Below are 12,916 nucleotides of genomic sequence, written 5' to 3' on the forward strand. Positions count from 1 at the left end.
TTGCTGCGCCAAGAGAAGCTGCCCCACCGCCTGATTGTCCCCTCCTACGCTACAGCGGCGCTCCAGGACCTCCACTTCTGCCGTGGCCCTGACCAATGCCGCCTTATGCTGCTGGCGTGCCGTCGCACACCATGCAATGTCTACACCCCGCAGTGTGGGCTTTAGGGCCTCCCACATTGTACCGGCCTCAGAGACAGATCCAGCATTTTCCACCCAATAGTGTGCTATGGCCTCCCGCATGCGTTTCTGGTAGTCCTCATCCTGTAGGTGCCACGTAGAGAGACGCCATCTTCAATGGCGACTGGGGAATGATCTGAAAGCCCCCTAGACAACACAGTCGCCGACTCCACCCTACCTATTGCTGAACGAGGGACAAAGATATAATCTAGTCTAGAGAAGGATTTGTGGACCGCTGACAGGTAGGTGTACTCCCTCCCGTGTGCATGCAAATAGCGCCATGTGTCTACCCAGTCCAGGCCCCGAACCAAATCCCTCAGTTTTGTGGCCCCTCCAGCTATCTGACCCACACCAGGCCGACACCTATCTACCTGCATATCCATAACATCGTTCCAGTCCCCCCCAACTTTTGTCGGTGTCTCGGGAATATCAGCCCAGACTGTGAACAACTTTTCCACCAATGACCATTGCAACGGGGCGGGGCATACACACTACCCAGCAGCAGGGACTCCTCCCCAACCATACCCCTGATAAATATGTACCTACCCTGTGGGTCAACCCAATGGGAGGAGTGCACATAGGAGAGCCTCCGGTGAACTAAGATGGCTCCCCCCCCCCCGAGACCCTCTGACAAAGCCCGCATGGTACACTTGTTGATAGCCAAAACGCTGTAGGCAGAGTGTTTTGTTACCCAGTAGGTGGGTTTCCTGCAACAGTAGGATATTGGCGCGTTCTCTTTTCGCCTGATGCAAGACAGCGCTTCTCTTTTTTTTATTTTTATTGCAGAGTTATAAACAAGACCTCGAAGTAGGTCAACCATTACACTCATGACACCTCAAAGCATAGGAATAACAATAAAGTCGTACAGAGCCAATCAGCCCACATCCCGGAGGCCGGGCGGCGCAACCCGGAGGCCGGGCGGCGCACCAATTCGTACCTGCAAAGAAAATGTCACAGTGGCCACCTCATAGAGGTGTCTGGTTAACAACACCATTAAGTATCTGCTTTTTTACCCCCCAAACTCCCTCCCCCCTAGACACCGTCAAGTATATCTAGGCACCCTGTGGGGGCGATGTCGGTATTCCCAAAGCCCGTTTCAACGTGTTCCTGCTAGTACCCTTCCGTGGTGGCCGTCTCCAGGGTCTGACAATAACCGCCCCACGGGGAACCTGCTGTACCCCGCCCGGGGACCCCACTGCTGTAAGAACCAGCCTTAGGCTCCAACCGCAGGCATCCTTCTTGATATTACTGTGGTGACTATTAACACCCCTCCAACCATCCCTCCCCTCCCCCCAATTGCTGCTGATGTGGGCATAATCATTCTGTACTGATAAAGAAGCACGCCACTGGTCGGGTGTTGCATTTGTTCGTTCAAGCCTCATGGAGCCCTATTCTCTTAATGTGCCTATTCTTCATCCTCTATCATGTAGTCACGCATCGCTTGCACTATCAGTTCCCACGCCCTCGCCATCTCCAAACTCTTATCATTGTCAGTCCTGGTAGCCTGTCGCATTCTAATCACACTTCCACATCCGGACCATTTCAACAACTCATTCATCCATCTCCTCACTGACGGGCCCTCCTTGGATCTTCAGTGCCAGGTAATCTCTCTCTGAGCCAATATGAGTCCTAGGTCGATAAATTTGCTTGTGATTTTCGTCTTCGTCGTGTGAGGGAACCAAAGCAGTAGACATGCCGCCATGTCAAATTCCACCTCCCTGTCAGTAACCACATTCAGGAGTTCTCCCACTTCAGGTCAGTATGTCCCTAATTTCGGGCATCCCCACAACAGGTGATCCAGTTCAACTTCAGGTGCCAAGCATCTCGGGCACACTGCTTCTTGCACCCGAAAGTACTGCTTGATCCTCTCCGGGGTCAGGTAGGCCCTGTGTATAATGAAGAAGTGTACCTGCTGGAAGCGTGCATTCCTGGTTCCCTTCCACGTCCGTTTCATAATATGGCCCCAGACCGTGTCCGGTATGGGCTTACCTATACTGTCCTCCCACCTCGTCTTCAGCGCCTGCAGCGGTTCCAGTCACTCATGTAACATTCTAGTATGGAGGCAGGTCACCGCTTTAAAGGTGCCTGCAGCCATCACCACATATTGGCAGGCCATGGTCGTATCCGGTTCCACTAGCCCTCCCTTCCAGTGCTTCTGCATCGCCGCAACCACTGCCGCATGCAGAAGGTAATTCCCGTCTGGAAGTCCAAACTGATCCTGCAACGTCTGAAAGGGGACCAACGTCCCATCTATGTATAAGTCCTCCACCATCTGTAGGCCCAACTCTTCCCACTCTGACAACGGGGACCAATCGCCCCCATGCGGTAGCGCCGTCAGCATCCCCAGTGGTATCTCCGGCGCATATGGTCGGGCTTTCTTCGCTCTCCTCAGACTCCTGTGCCAACACAACCGGAGGGTCCTTTCCTCCATTGTGAGGTCCCTCAAATCTAATTTCTGTTGCATGATTGTGTAGGACAAGACATGTCGCTGGATACCGGTCCCTCGTTCGTGGTCCGGGCCCCTAAATTCTCTGGCAATGTTTTGCGTTAATATCTGCAGTTGAGCCGCTAAGTAATATAATTCAAAATCGGGGACTGCCATCCCCCCCCTCGAGTTTGGTTCTGATCAGAGTATTCAATGCCATCCTTCGTCGTCCGTGTCCCCAAAGGAAGTCAGTTACCATCATCCTCAACTCTTTGAAGATCCGCTGTGGGATCCATATCGGTAGGGTACGGAAGTAGTAAAGCAACCGCGGCAGAGACACCATCTTCAACAGTGCTACTCGGCCCAACACTGATAGAGGGAGGGAGGCCCAAAAGGTCATGCATCCCCTTAGTGCTCTCACGCAACGCCCTATATTACCCTCTAGCAGATTCGCGGCCTCATGGTAGATGCGGACACCCAGATAGGTGAAGCAGGAGGGCTCCCAGACCACCTCCACTGTAAGAGGGGGACACGGTGTGCCCACCCGCAACGGAAAAACACAGGTTTTAGTCCAGTTTACCTTAAGGCCTGACAGCCGACCAAAGCTGGATAACATCTCCACAGCTCCCTCCAGAGCCCGTTCCGTGTCTGCCAGGAATAACAACAGATCATCTGCATACAGTGATATGTAATGAGACTCCTCACCCTGCCTGATCCCTTGGTACTTTGCTCCTGACCTCGCCTGCGCTGCTAGTGGTTCCATCGCCAATGCGAACAACAGGGGAGATAGCGAACAACCCTGCCTCGTCCCTCTACGCACTGGGTAATCCGAGGATATAACTGACCCTAGACGTACCCTTGCGGTAGCAGAGGAGTAAAGAACTCTTGTCCATCGCCCAAACCCGTCCCCTATGCCGAACTCCACCAACACCTCATCTAGGTACTTCCACTCAAGGCTATCAAAAGCTTTTTCAATGTCAACCGACAGTACTGATCCGAATCACCGGCGCTGTCTAGTATCCGGACCAATCGGCGTATGTTCATTGATGTGTTCCTAGTAGGGATAAACCCTGCCTGGTCCCCGTGTACTAGCTTGGTCATGTGTGGTAGTAGTCTGGTGGCTAGAATACGGCTCAAGATCTTATAATCCACCGTTAGCATAGACAAGGGCCTATAAGACGTCACATCCGATGCCTCCCTACCGGGCTTCAGTAGCGGCACCACTAGCGCCTCCCTCATTGATTTGGGCAAGTGCCCCAGCATTCTGGCCTCAGAGTACACGGCCAATAGCCTGGGCGCTAAAATATCAATATATTTCACGTAGAATTCAATCGGTAGACCATCCACCCCCGGCGTTTTATTTCTAGCCATCTGCTTAATGGCCACCCGGATCTCTGACAGCGTTACGGGTCCGCCCAGGTCCTTCACAGCTTCGCGATCTAGCACTGGGAGTGGGACAGATTTCAAGTATTCACTTATCGCAAAGACCTCCACCCCCAGCTGACACTCATACAAACTCGTGTAATAAGACTGGAAGCGCGCCAGGACTGCCGTCTGCGAGTAGACTATTTCCCCCGTCTCCTTTCTGATGCTCATAACCGGGCATCCTCTAGGTTCCGGGTTGGCAAGCTTAGCAAGTAGCGTACCCACTTTATCCCCCTCTGCATGTACCTTGGTGGTGTACAGCTTATAGTCATAGCATCGTTGCCGTTCTGTTTCTGTCGCCACCACTTCCTTAGCCTCAAGTAACTGCTCCTGTAGGTCCGGTCGTTCAGGTCTACGCCGTTCTAGATCCCTTAACACACCCTCCGCCTTTGCCAGAGCAGTCAAGACCGATGTCCTTGCATTCGAGAACCTGCCCATACATACGCCTCTCACCACCACCTTCATCGCATCCCATTCTATCGATCTCGTGGCAGCTGAACCCTCATTCTCTTCAAAATAGTGTCCGATGCCCTGTAGGACCGTGTCACTGAACATCAGATCCTCTAATGTATCAGGTCGCAGCCTCCATGTTGGAACCACTGATCTCGCCTGTTGCCACTGAACTGACACTAGTAAGGGATTATGATCCGAGATAGTCCTGGTTAGGTACTCCGTGTGAGTTATCATGGCAGCCAGGGGGCCACTACATAGGACGAAGTCTATTCTGACATGTAACGCATGCAAAGCTGAAAAAAAGGAATAGTCCCTAACATCAGGATGCTGCTCCCTCCACACATCTATTAGTTCCCACCTCTCCTGCCAGTCTTTCCTGTGTATGGCTAACCTGCGCTCTGGGGAGTCGGCCAATGGTGGATGTGACCTATCGAGTGCCACATCAGTGATCGAATTAAAGTCACCTCCCAGAATGATGGGGCCCGCCAGGAAGCATGCCAACAAACCTGTTAGACTATCGAAAAAATGGGCCTGATCAGCATTGGGGGCGTACACACTACATAAGACCACATCCTGACCGTATAGCCTCCCCTCCACCACCACGTATCTACCCTCAGGGTCCACTAGCTGGTTTGTGGCCTGGAACGGTATCCCTGCTCTCACCCATATCAGCACCCCTCTGGCAAACGCCGAATACGTGGTGCCAAACACCTGACCACGCCACCTCCTCTGCAGTGCAGTGCACTCCTGCTTGGTTAATTGGGTTTCCTGCAACAGTGCAATATGGACGCCTCGCCTCACCAAATGGGCATGCACCTTGTGTCATCTCACCATTGTTCGAAGTCCACAGACATTCCATGTAAGGCATTTCAAATTAGGTAACGTCCCCATAGTAGCCATCCCCGGACCGTATCAATAGCAACAGTTTGTTACCCACATCATTGCAGTAGTACCCCTTCTTCAAAACTCCCCAAGAAACACCCCAAACCCCTCTCCCCAGGACAGGACCTAATAACCCAGCTTCAGCCCCTATCCAAACCTGTAACACATCACACATTTCACTAATCTGTGGTCGCCACCACAGAAGGCTTTAAGGGCCACGAGAGGGTGAGTCAGCGCCGACCCAGGGCAAGCAAAGCTCCCACCCCGCGCCCATGATCCCATACTGCATTCGCAGCACAATACCTGCCAGTCCGCCAAACACCAGGAGAGCCTGCCCCAACAGGAGTATCGGAAATGTTCTGCTCACTTAAATGTTATTCATTAAATAGTCCATCTGCTGTCTGCGGGGTGACCGCTGTTCCCTTCGAGCTATCAGCTTCCGATACGTCTCCTCCAGATTTTCCTCCGTCGTCTTCAGAGTCCGACCCCACCGATGCCTTCTCCTGTTGCGAGCCCGTAATGATCGCCATTGCAGCTAATGCACCCTTTCTGTCCGCCGCCATCTGGTCATCCCGCATCGCTCTCTTGAGTTTATTTCGTTTGCGGATGCGTTGTGATTTTCGGACCTGAACCGGTTTTTGTCTCTCCCTGTCACCTTTGCTATTGCGGTCCGTACCAGCACGGTATAACTCGAGCCATGACCACACCTCGTCCGGGGTCTGAAAGAATTGAGTCTTTCCATCTAGGATCACTCTTAGCTTGGCTGGAAAAAGCAAGGAGTATTGTATCCCTTCCCCCCTCAGTTCTTTTTTCACAGTCAGAAAGGATGCTCTGCTCTTTTGGACCTCCTGTGTGTAGTCCGGGAAGAGAGTGACCGAGCTATTGTCCACTTGAAAGGGGCCCACTGAACGTGCCCTCTGTATTAGTAGGTCACGATCCTTGTAGTGCAATAGTCTTACCACCATCGGCCTGGGTGGGCGGACCTGCATGGGCGGGCGGGCCGGGACCCTGTGCGCTCACTCCAGGGAGAAGAAGGGAGAGAGACCTTCCGGGGCTACAAGCGTTTTAAACCAGTTCTCCATATAGGCCACAGCATCATCCCCTTCAATTTTTTCTGGCAGGCCCATCACCCTTACGTTGTTCCTCCTATTGCGGCTTTCGGCATCCTCCGCACGTCTCTCCAGTGTCGCCAAGCGGCCAAGGATATCTGTCAATTTGTGTTCTGCGGTCACTACCGCTGGTTTTAGCTCCTGAAGCAGTAGTTCATTTTCTTTTACTCTGTCTGAGAGTTCAGCATGGTCTGCCCTCAGGAGACCCAGTCCTGTGGCGACCTGCACTATGTCTTGATGTAAGGACTCCTTTGTCGCGGTTATCGCCTCTAGTATGCTATCCAGTCGCAAATTCAGCCTCCGTTCCTGCGCCGTTGCGTCTGGGGCAGTATGGATTCCGCTATCAGTGTCTGGAGCGGTCGCTTTGTCACGACCCTGCTTCCTGGTTAGGTCACTGCCATTAGCAGCCATCTTGGTCGCCTCGTGCGTCGTCGTAGAGTCGCCTCTAGGGGCTGTTCCAGTCCCCACTTCCATCCGTCGTGGGAAAGCTACCCTCTTTACCCTTTCTTCGCTTAGTGGTCTCAACGGTCTCACCCAGCAGTGATCTCAACCTCCAGGGGCCGATTCGTCGTCAGCACGAGGACCCAACCCCAATAGCCAAGATGGCCGTCTACAGGTCCTCCTCTCGCCCAGTGCACCAGCAGATCTTTCGTGGCCCAGGGGTTCGCCTCACACAGTTTGTCCCCGTCTCCAGCGCGGACTCACCACACCCCCATAGCAAAGTCCAGGGAATGTCCAGCCCAGATACCGGAGAAGCCAGCAACATGTACCCGACAGAGCAGGCGGACGTCAGCCAGAGCCGGATGCGCTGCCCGCCCACGGGCGTTGCGCCGTGTTAGGCTGAAGCCCCAGTCCCAAACGCTGCTTAGTCTCGGCACTACCACCGTACATTTAGCCATACAGCTTGGGTGTATCACCGCCGGTCGCCAGCTCCCTGCAGCCTCAGTCGGTTCACCCAGCGTGCCCAAGGCCAATCCCCATATAACACGGCAGTAGTCGCTCCCGCCGATATTCAGCTTCCGGAGCTGCGTGCTTTCAGGGCCCGTGCTCGGGATGATAGACAATCCTGATGCTGGTGGTTGGTGCCCCTTGTCCAAGCAGCCGCTCCGTCCCCTACACGCATCCCCTTCCTGAGAGATCGTTGGTAGGCTGTATGAGGTTCTCAGCAGCCGCGGGAGTCAAGGGCCGCAGTCCGGGGGCGGGACGTTCGTCACACGGCCGCCATGTCGGGGAGCGGGGGATGGGTGCCGCGTCTGCCGTTCTCTGGGTCGGTGGAAGCCCTCCCCGCCTCTATCACTGCTTCGGAGTCTTGCTCTGCCGGGACCCCGCTCCGCTCACCTCTTTAGGCGGTAACTCGCACCCCGCTCCAGCCGCGACCCGCCTCGTCCCGCGGGAAGCCTCCATAGCTCCTGTGCGCCGCCATCTTCTTTATCCCTGACTCGGCACCTCCGGACTCAGGAATCGGACCCCAGCGCTGTTTTCGGTCTCCCGCCGGCCCCCAGCCGCGCTCCTCCGGTCCTTCGATACTTTGTGCGGGGAATCCGCGCCGCAGGCAGCGCTGATGGCAGGGATTCCAGGAGAATTTACGGGATCAGGCGCGGAGCTGCAGGCTCACGCCGCCATCCCGATCGGCGTCCAAGCCACGCCCCCAAGACAGCGCTCCTCTTAACCTTGTCCAGCACACCCCGCACATTCCAACTTAGGACACGAAGAGATGCTCTGAGGCCTAAAGCCCTAGATTCTGCATTCGCCATTCAAAACCAAGGAGGGAAAATGGCCCAATGACAGGCCACAAAGGTAAAGACAAATGAACCGTGGAGACTCCATGACTGTCGTGCGATCAAACCCTCTCAAACCCTCCCTTCAACACACAGAACTTCCCCCCTCCAATTCCCAACACCCTCCCCATACCTCAAGAACGCTGAAGTACCTGTCGCTGTATAAACAGCTCCAGACCCCAAACGGGAGCCCGGAGAGCGACCACACCAATGGATCCCCTCCAACCTACCCATAAACCCAACTCCCCCCCCCCAACAAGCCCTAAGCAATAGGGGCATAAGTCCCACTCCTCGCTCTTCTCCCCCCACCCCACATTTAATAGAAACAGCATGTCCTGTAACGTACGCATGCCCCCAACCCCCTTAAAGGGGGGGGGGGGCGCACCATAGCGGCACCTGAGGTAAACCAAGCACAGCAGATCACAATGACATCTGTCCATGCACCTAATGTTCAAGGATCCACTATCTGGGGATCAGGGGCGCCTCCAGTGGCTTTCGCGCCCCCCTCTGAGTTTGAGCGTCTCCTGGATCTGGAACGCCAGTTCCTACCCCCTTTCGGCCCGGGCGCCGTGTGTGAGCGGGCCTCATTCTGTGAGAAGCCTGAGTCAAGGCCCAGCTCATCAGTCCACTGGACGACTTCTTCTGGAGTGTCAAAGAAATGAGTGTGGGACTGAAATACCACCCGAAAGGCGAGCAGGATAGAGCAACGCATAGGGGAGCTTGAGATCCCGGAGTCTTGCCTTTGCTGCTGTAAATGACTGCCGCTGCTGTTGCACAAGTCTCGTATAATACGGGAAAATAAGGATCCGTTGGTTGTCCTACATGAGAGACTCCTTCGCCCGCGCCTGCTGCAAAATAACATTGCGGTCATGGTAGTTCAATAGCTTAGCGATCACAGGCCGAGGACGGGACCCAATGGGCGGCTTCTGGACCAAAGCCCTCGGTGCCCGTTCTATCACAAAGCATCTCAAGAGGGAGTCCGGGGGGAGCCAGCTCTCCAACCACTGGGCCAAGAATTTCTCCATGCTGCCCTTCTCGCAGCCCTCTGGAAGGCCTACAAAGCGTATATTATTCCGCCGGGCCCGCCCTTCCACATCCTCTGCCCGGAGCGCCAGGTTTTTCTGGATACTTTCCATGCTTGCGACCTTACGTTTCAGGGCTACCATGTCGTCCTCCACCCCTGAAATCCTAGCGTCTGCCTCAGTAATGCGGGTCACAGCGTTGCGCAAGTCTTGACGCAGAAGGGTAACATCCGCTCCCATAGCCCCTATTTTCACATCCAACATGTCTCTGGAATGAGTTATGGCTGCCATCAAAGCTGTGTTATCCGGTCCTGGGCTGGGATGGCCCCCTGCTGCCCCGGCTCCTCCACCCGTCCCCGCGTATTTGTCCATGGGACCATGTTTTGTAGTGGTGCCACCGCTACCTCCTCTCGTCATCATAGACAGCGGGCCAAGTCCCTCTCCGTGTGTGCAGCCCTACCGATCACCAGCGCCCCGACTCCAGATGTGGGCCGACCTCCTCTCAGCAGCCTGTCGGATTCCAGCTATTGAATCGGTCGTACCTCTTCACCCCTCCAGGGCCTCTTAGTGCGTGCTCCAGTCCCGTCAAGGCCTCCAGCTGAGCTCCCACAGTCGTCCCGCTCCAGAATGGGTCACCCCTCGTTGTGACTGGTCTCTACAGGGGGCCCCGGCCTTCCCCCACGCCCCCAGCAGGACCCCGACTGCGTCGGTCAACAGGCACTCCCTCCACACAGTCCCCCGTGGGCTCGTGTGGCCAGGCTCGCTACAGGTCAAGGGCCTCACGCCTTGAGTGTTTTCCCTTGAAGAGGCCCCCAGCCAGATGAAGAGCGCCCCCGCAGGCTCCACGAGTCACGGAGGAGGCGGCCCCAGGGGATGCCTGGACTCACCCCACAAGCCACCTCCCGGCCGTGGGCTGTGGGGCCTACTGTACGCCCTGAGGGGGGCTCCCAGCCCACCCCTCATCACCGCCGCGGCCCGATCTGGCTGCCGGAGTAGTCGCCACCCGCTCCTCCAATCTTGCCGCCCGCAGGACCCCAACTCCTTACTGTCGGTTCCGCTGGGCCAGCCTCTGCCAGGTAGGATCACTGTGGGGGTCGGCGCCCAAGACCGCTCTCCGAGGGGCACATCAAAATCTAGCCCCCGGCTTCACCCTGTATGCTAGGCCGCACCGCCCAATGTTGGTTCCTCCTCCGGAAGCTACCGCTGCTCCCGATCGTTCGGTGGAGCTCAAGGGCCGGGCCAGGCCGTCGGGAGGTCAAAGGCGCCCACCTGGGACCAGCGCCACTCGAATTTCACTGTCCGCGCTGAGTAGCCACCGGGGCCGGGACCCACGAAACTCGAGGTCCCCGGCGGCACTTTGCAGCATAGGCCCCACAGCACCGGGACGCGACCTTCGGTCTCCGATGCCCTCTGACAGCCGGGATCGCTCACAGGGCTCGCCACCAGCTTCCGCCACAGGATCCACCCCTTCAGGGCACAGTGTGGTGGGAGGAACCAGGATAAATCGACAGATGTTCGGCGGCGGGACGGAGCTCTCTTATGCTGTGTCTGCCATGTTGGCTCCCTTGGCCACGCCCCCAAATCTGACTTATTTTGCCAAGATATGTTTAGTAATTTTACTGAAAGTGATCTTTCAGCCAGTTTATATAAAACTACAAAAAGAAATGGATATTTCATTCTGTGTACCTCACTATGTTAAACCCGCAATGCTCATCATCACTGTAATAGTTTGTATTTTTTATTTAGCAAATGAAAAAACAATGTAGGGCCTTTTGAGGATATCCAATTTACAAAAAGCTATCTTTGTAAATAAACGGTGCATGCGCAAAGAGCATCACATCAAAGGAAGGAATCACTATCCCAGGTACCTGCTTCACTCTCAATTGGTCTTCATTGTCAGTAATTTAACCCTAATTTTCAATAGTGCCTGTAATTCTAATTTACTCCAAAACTGTACTTTAATATTCTGGATTAAAGAGACAAATCTCCAAATATCTTCTCTGTTTAAAATTCACCTGATGCTTACTCTAAACTTTGTGTTATAGGGTAAAAAAGTCTACATTTCTAAAGGGCTTGCAGTGATACTTCATTAAGACCTGTATACTTTTTTGGGTGCAGGGCTCCTAATAAATGGGGGATCCCCTCATTTAACCTTCTGAAAACAACTTCAGAAAGAGATAAAAGAAAAAAGGTATCTCCATGTGGCTCCTACTTATTTCAATGCATAGAAACCTTCAGATCAGAAACATCATCTACACTGTGCCACAAAAAAGATATCTTTACTTTTAATTTTAATTCTGTATAATGGCCCTTCAAGATATTAACATTTAAATGCACGTGAATTACAAGGTACAACAAAAGTATGGGTTATATCTCAAACATTTTTTAAAGGTCACATATGTTTCAAAATGCATAAATATCAATGAGTAAGAATAGGTGAGTTTCGGATGAGACTGAACAGAACTGGTGACTCAGCTCCTAATCAAGATTGGCCTCACAGGGGGGAGGGGCAAAGGTATGGGTTGGACCACGTACATGTTGTCTTAGAAGAGCACCTGGTTGTAATGTTTGTAACGAAAGAAATAAAAAATATTCTTTTTTTTTTAAAACATTGTAAGAATAAAATGAAATGTATGCAGTAAGTAAACCATATTTTGAATCTACGTGTATGCTTACGTTGCTAGCGTCATTGAAGACTGACAGCTCCAAACGACCTTCATAGTCTTGTTCAAGAACAGATTTCAAACATTCATCTAACCAAGAGGCGGCATTGAAGACTGGCAGAATAACAGACTGGAAAAAAACGGAGAAATCATCAGAGGTCACATAATATAATTTTCAATTTGAACAGCAATCAGCATTACAATGTGCCTTTTATCATATGCTACTCTAATGCACAGATTTTGGCAAGGACAAAATAATTTGCAATGCAATTGGTCTCGCATTTGTCAGAGTTAGAGCTATTGGCACTGTAAATGACAATGTCTTTCATCTATGTGTTTTGATTTGGAGTGTAGTGGATATATGAATGGAGACACATCTGCAGCACTGCCTAGAGGACTCAGAATGAGGAATTGCCATTGGGACCAGAGAAGCAGCTGCAGCACTGTCTAGAGGACTTAGAATGATGAATTACCAATGAGACTAGAGAAGCAGCTAGAAGCACTGTGTAGATGATTTAAAATGAGGAATTACAGATGGGACCAGAGAAGCAGGTAGTAGCACTGTGTGGAAGACTTTGAATGAGGAATGACTAACAGAACCAAAGATGCAGCTGCAGCACTGCTTAGAGGATTTAGATTGAGGAGTTACCACTGGGTTGATACCAGAAAGGCAGGTAGCATCACTGTGTAGAGCACTTAGAATCAGGATCTATCAACAGGGCCAGAGTAGCAGCAAGCAGCACTGTCTAGAGAACTTTGAATGAGGAATTACCACTGGGACCAGAGAAGCAGCTAGCGGATATGCATAGAGGATTTAGATTCCTGGCGTAAATGGAAATTCATCACAGAATGATCACGCCTGTGTGGCCTCAAGCAAATGGTATGGCAGAGCGTTTTTGGCCACAAGAAAGAAAGCAGTGCAAGACCGCCTCCCTGTGCTCATGGCATCCCTAGGCATTCTGGACACAGTCACCAAGATGCC

General features: G+C 53.1%; 1 protein-coding gene across 1 annotated transcript in view; it reads right to left on the reverse strand.

The window, feature by feature from the left end:
• Positions 1 to 12,916, reverse strand: part of QTGAL (queuosine-tRNA galactosyltransferase) — a 2,104,007-nt gene that overhangs the window by 2,060,918 nt on the left and 30,173 nt on the right. Inside the window, exon 2 of the mRNA XM_086930605.1 lies at positions 11,948 to 12,064. Coding sequence (XP_086786731.1) covers positions 11,948 to 12,064 — 117 coding nt within the window. The remainder of the gene's footprint in view (positions 1 to 11,947; positions 12,065 to 12,916) is intronic.

The sequence above is a fragment of the Lissotriton vulgaris genome, chromosome 7, assembly GCF_964263255.1.
Source record: "Lissotriton vulgaris chromosome 7, aLisVul1.2, whole genome shotgun sequence".
NCBI classification, from domain to species: Eukaryota; Metazoa; Chordata; class Amphibia; order Caudata; family Salamandridae; genus Lissotriton; species Lissotriton vulgaris.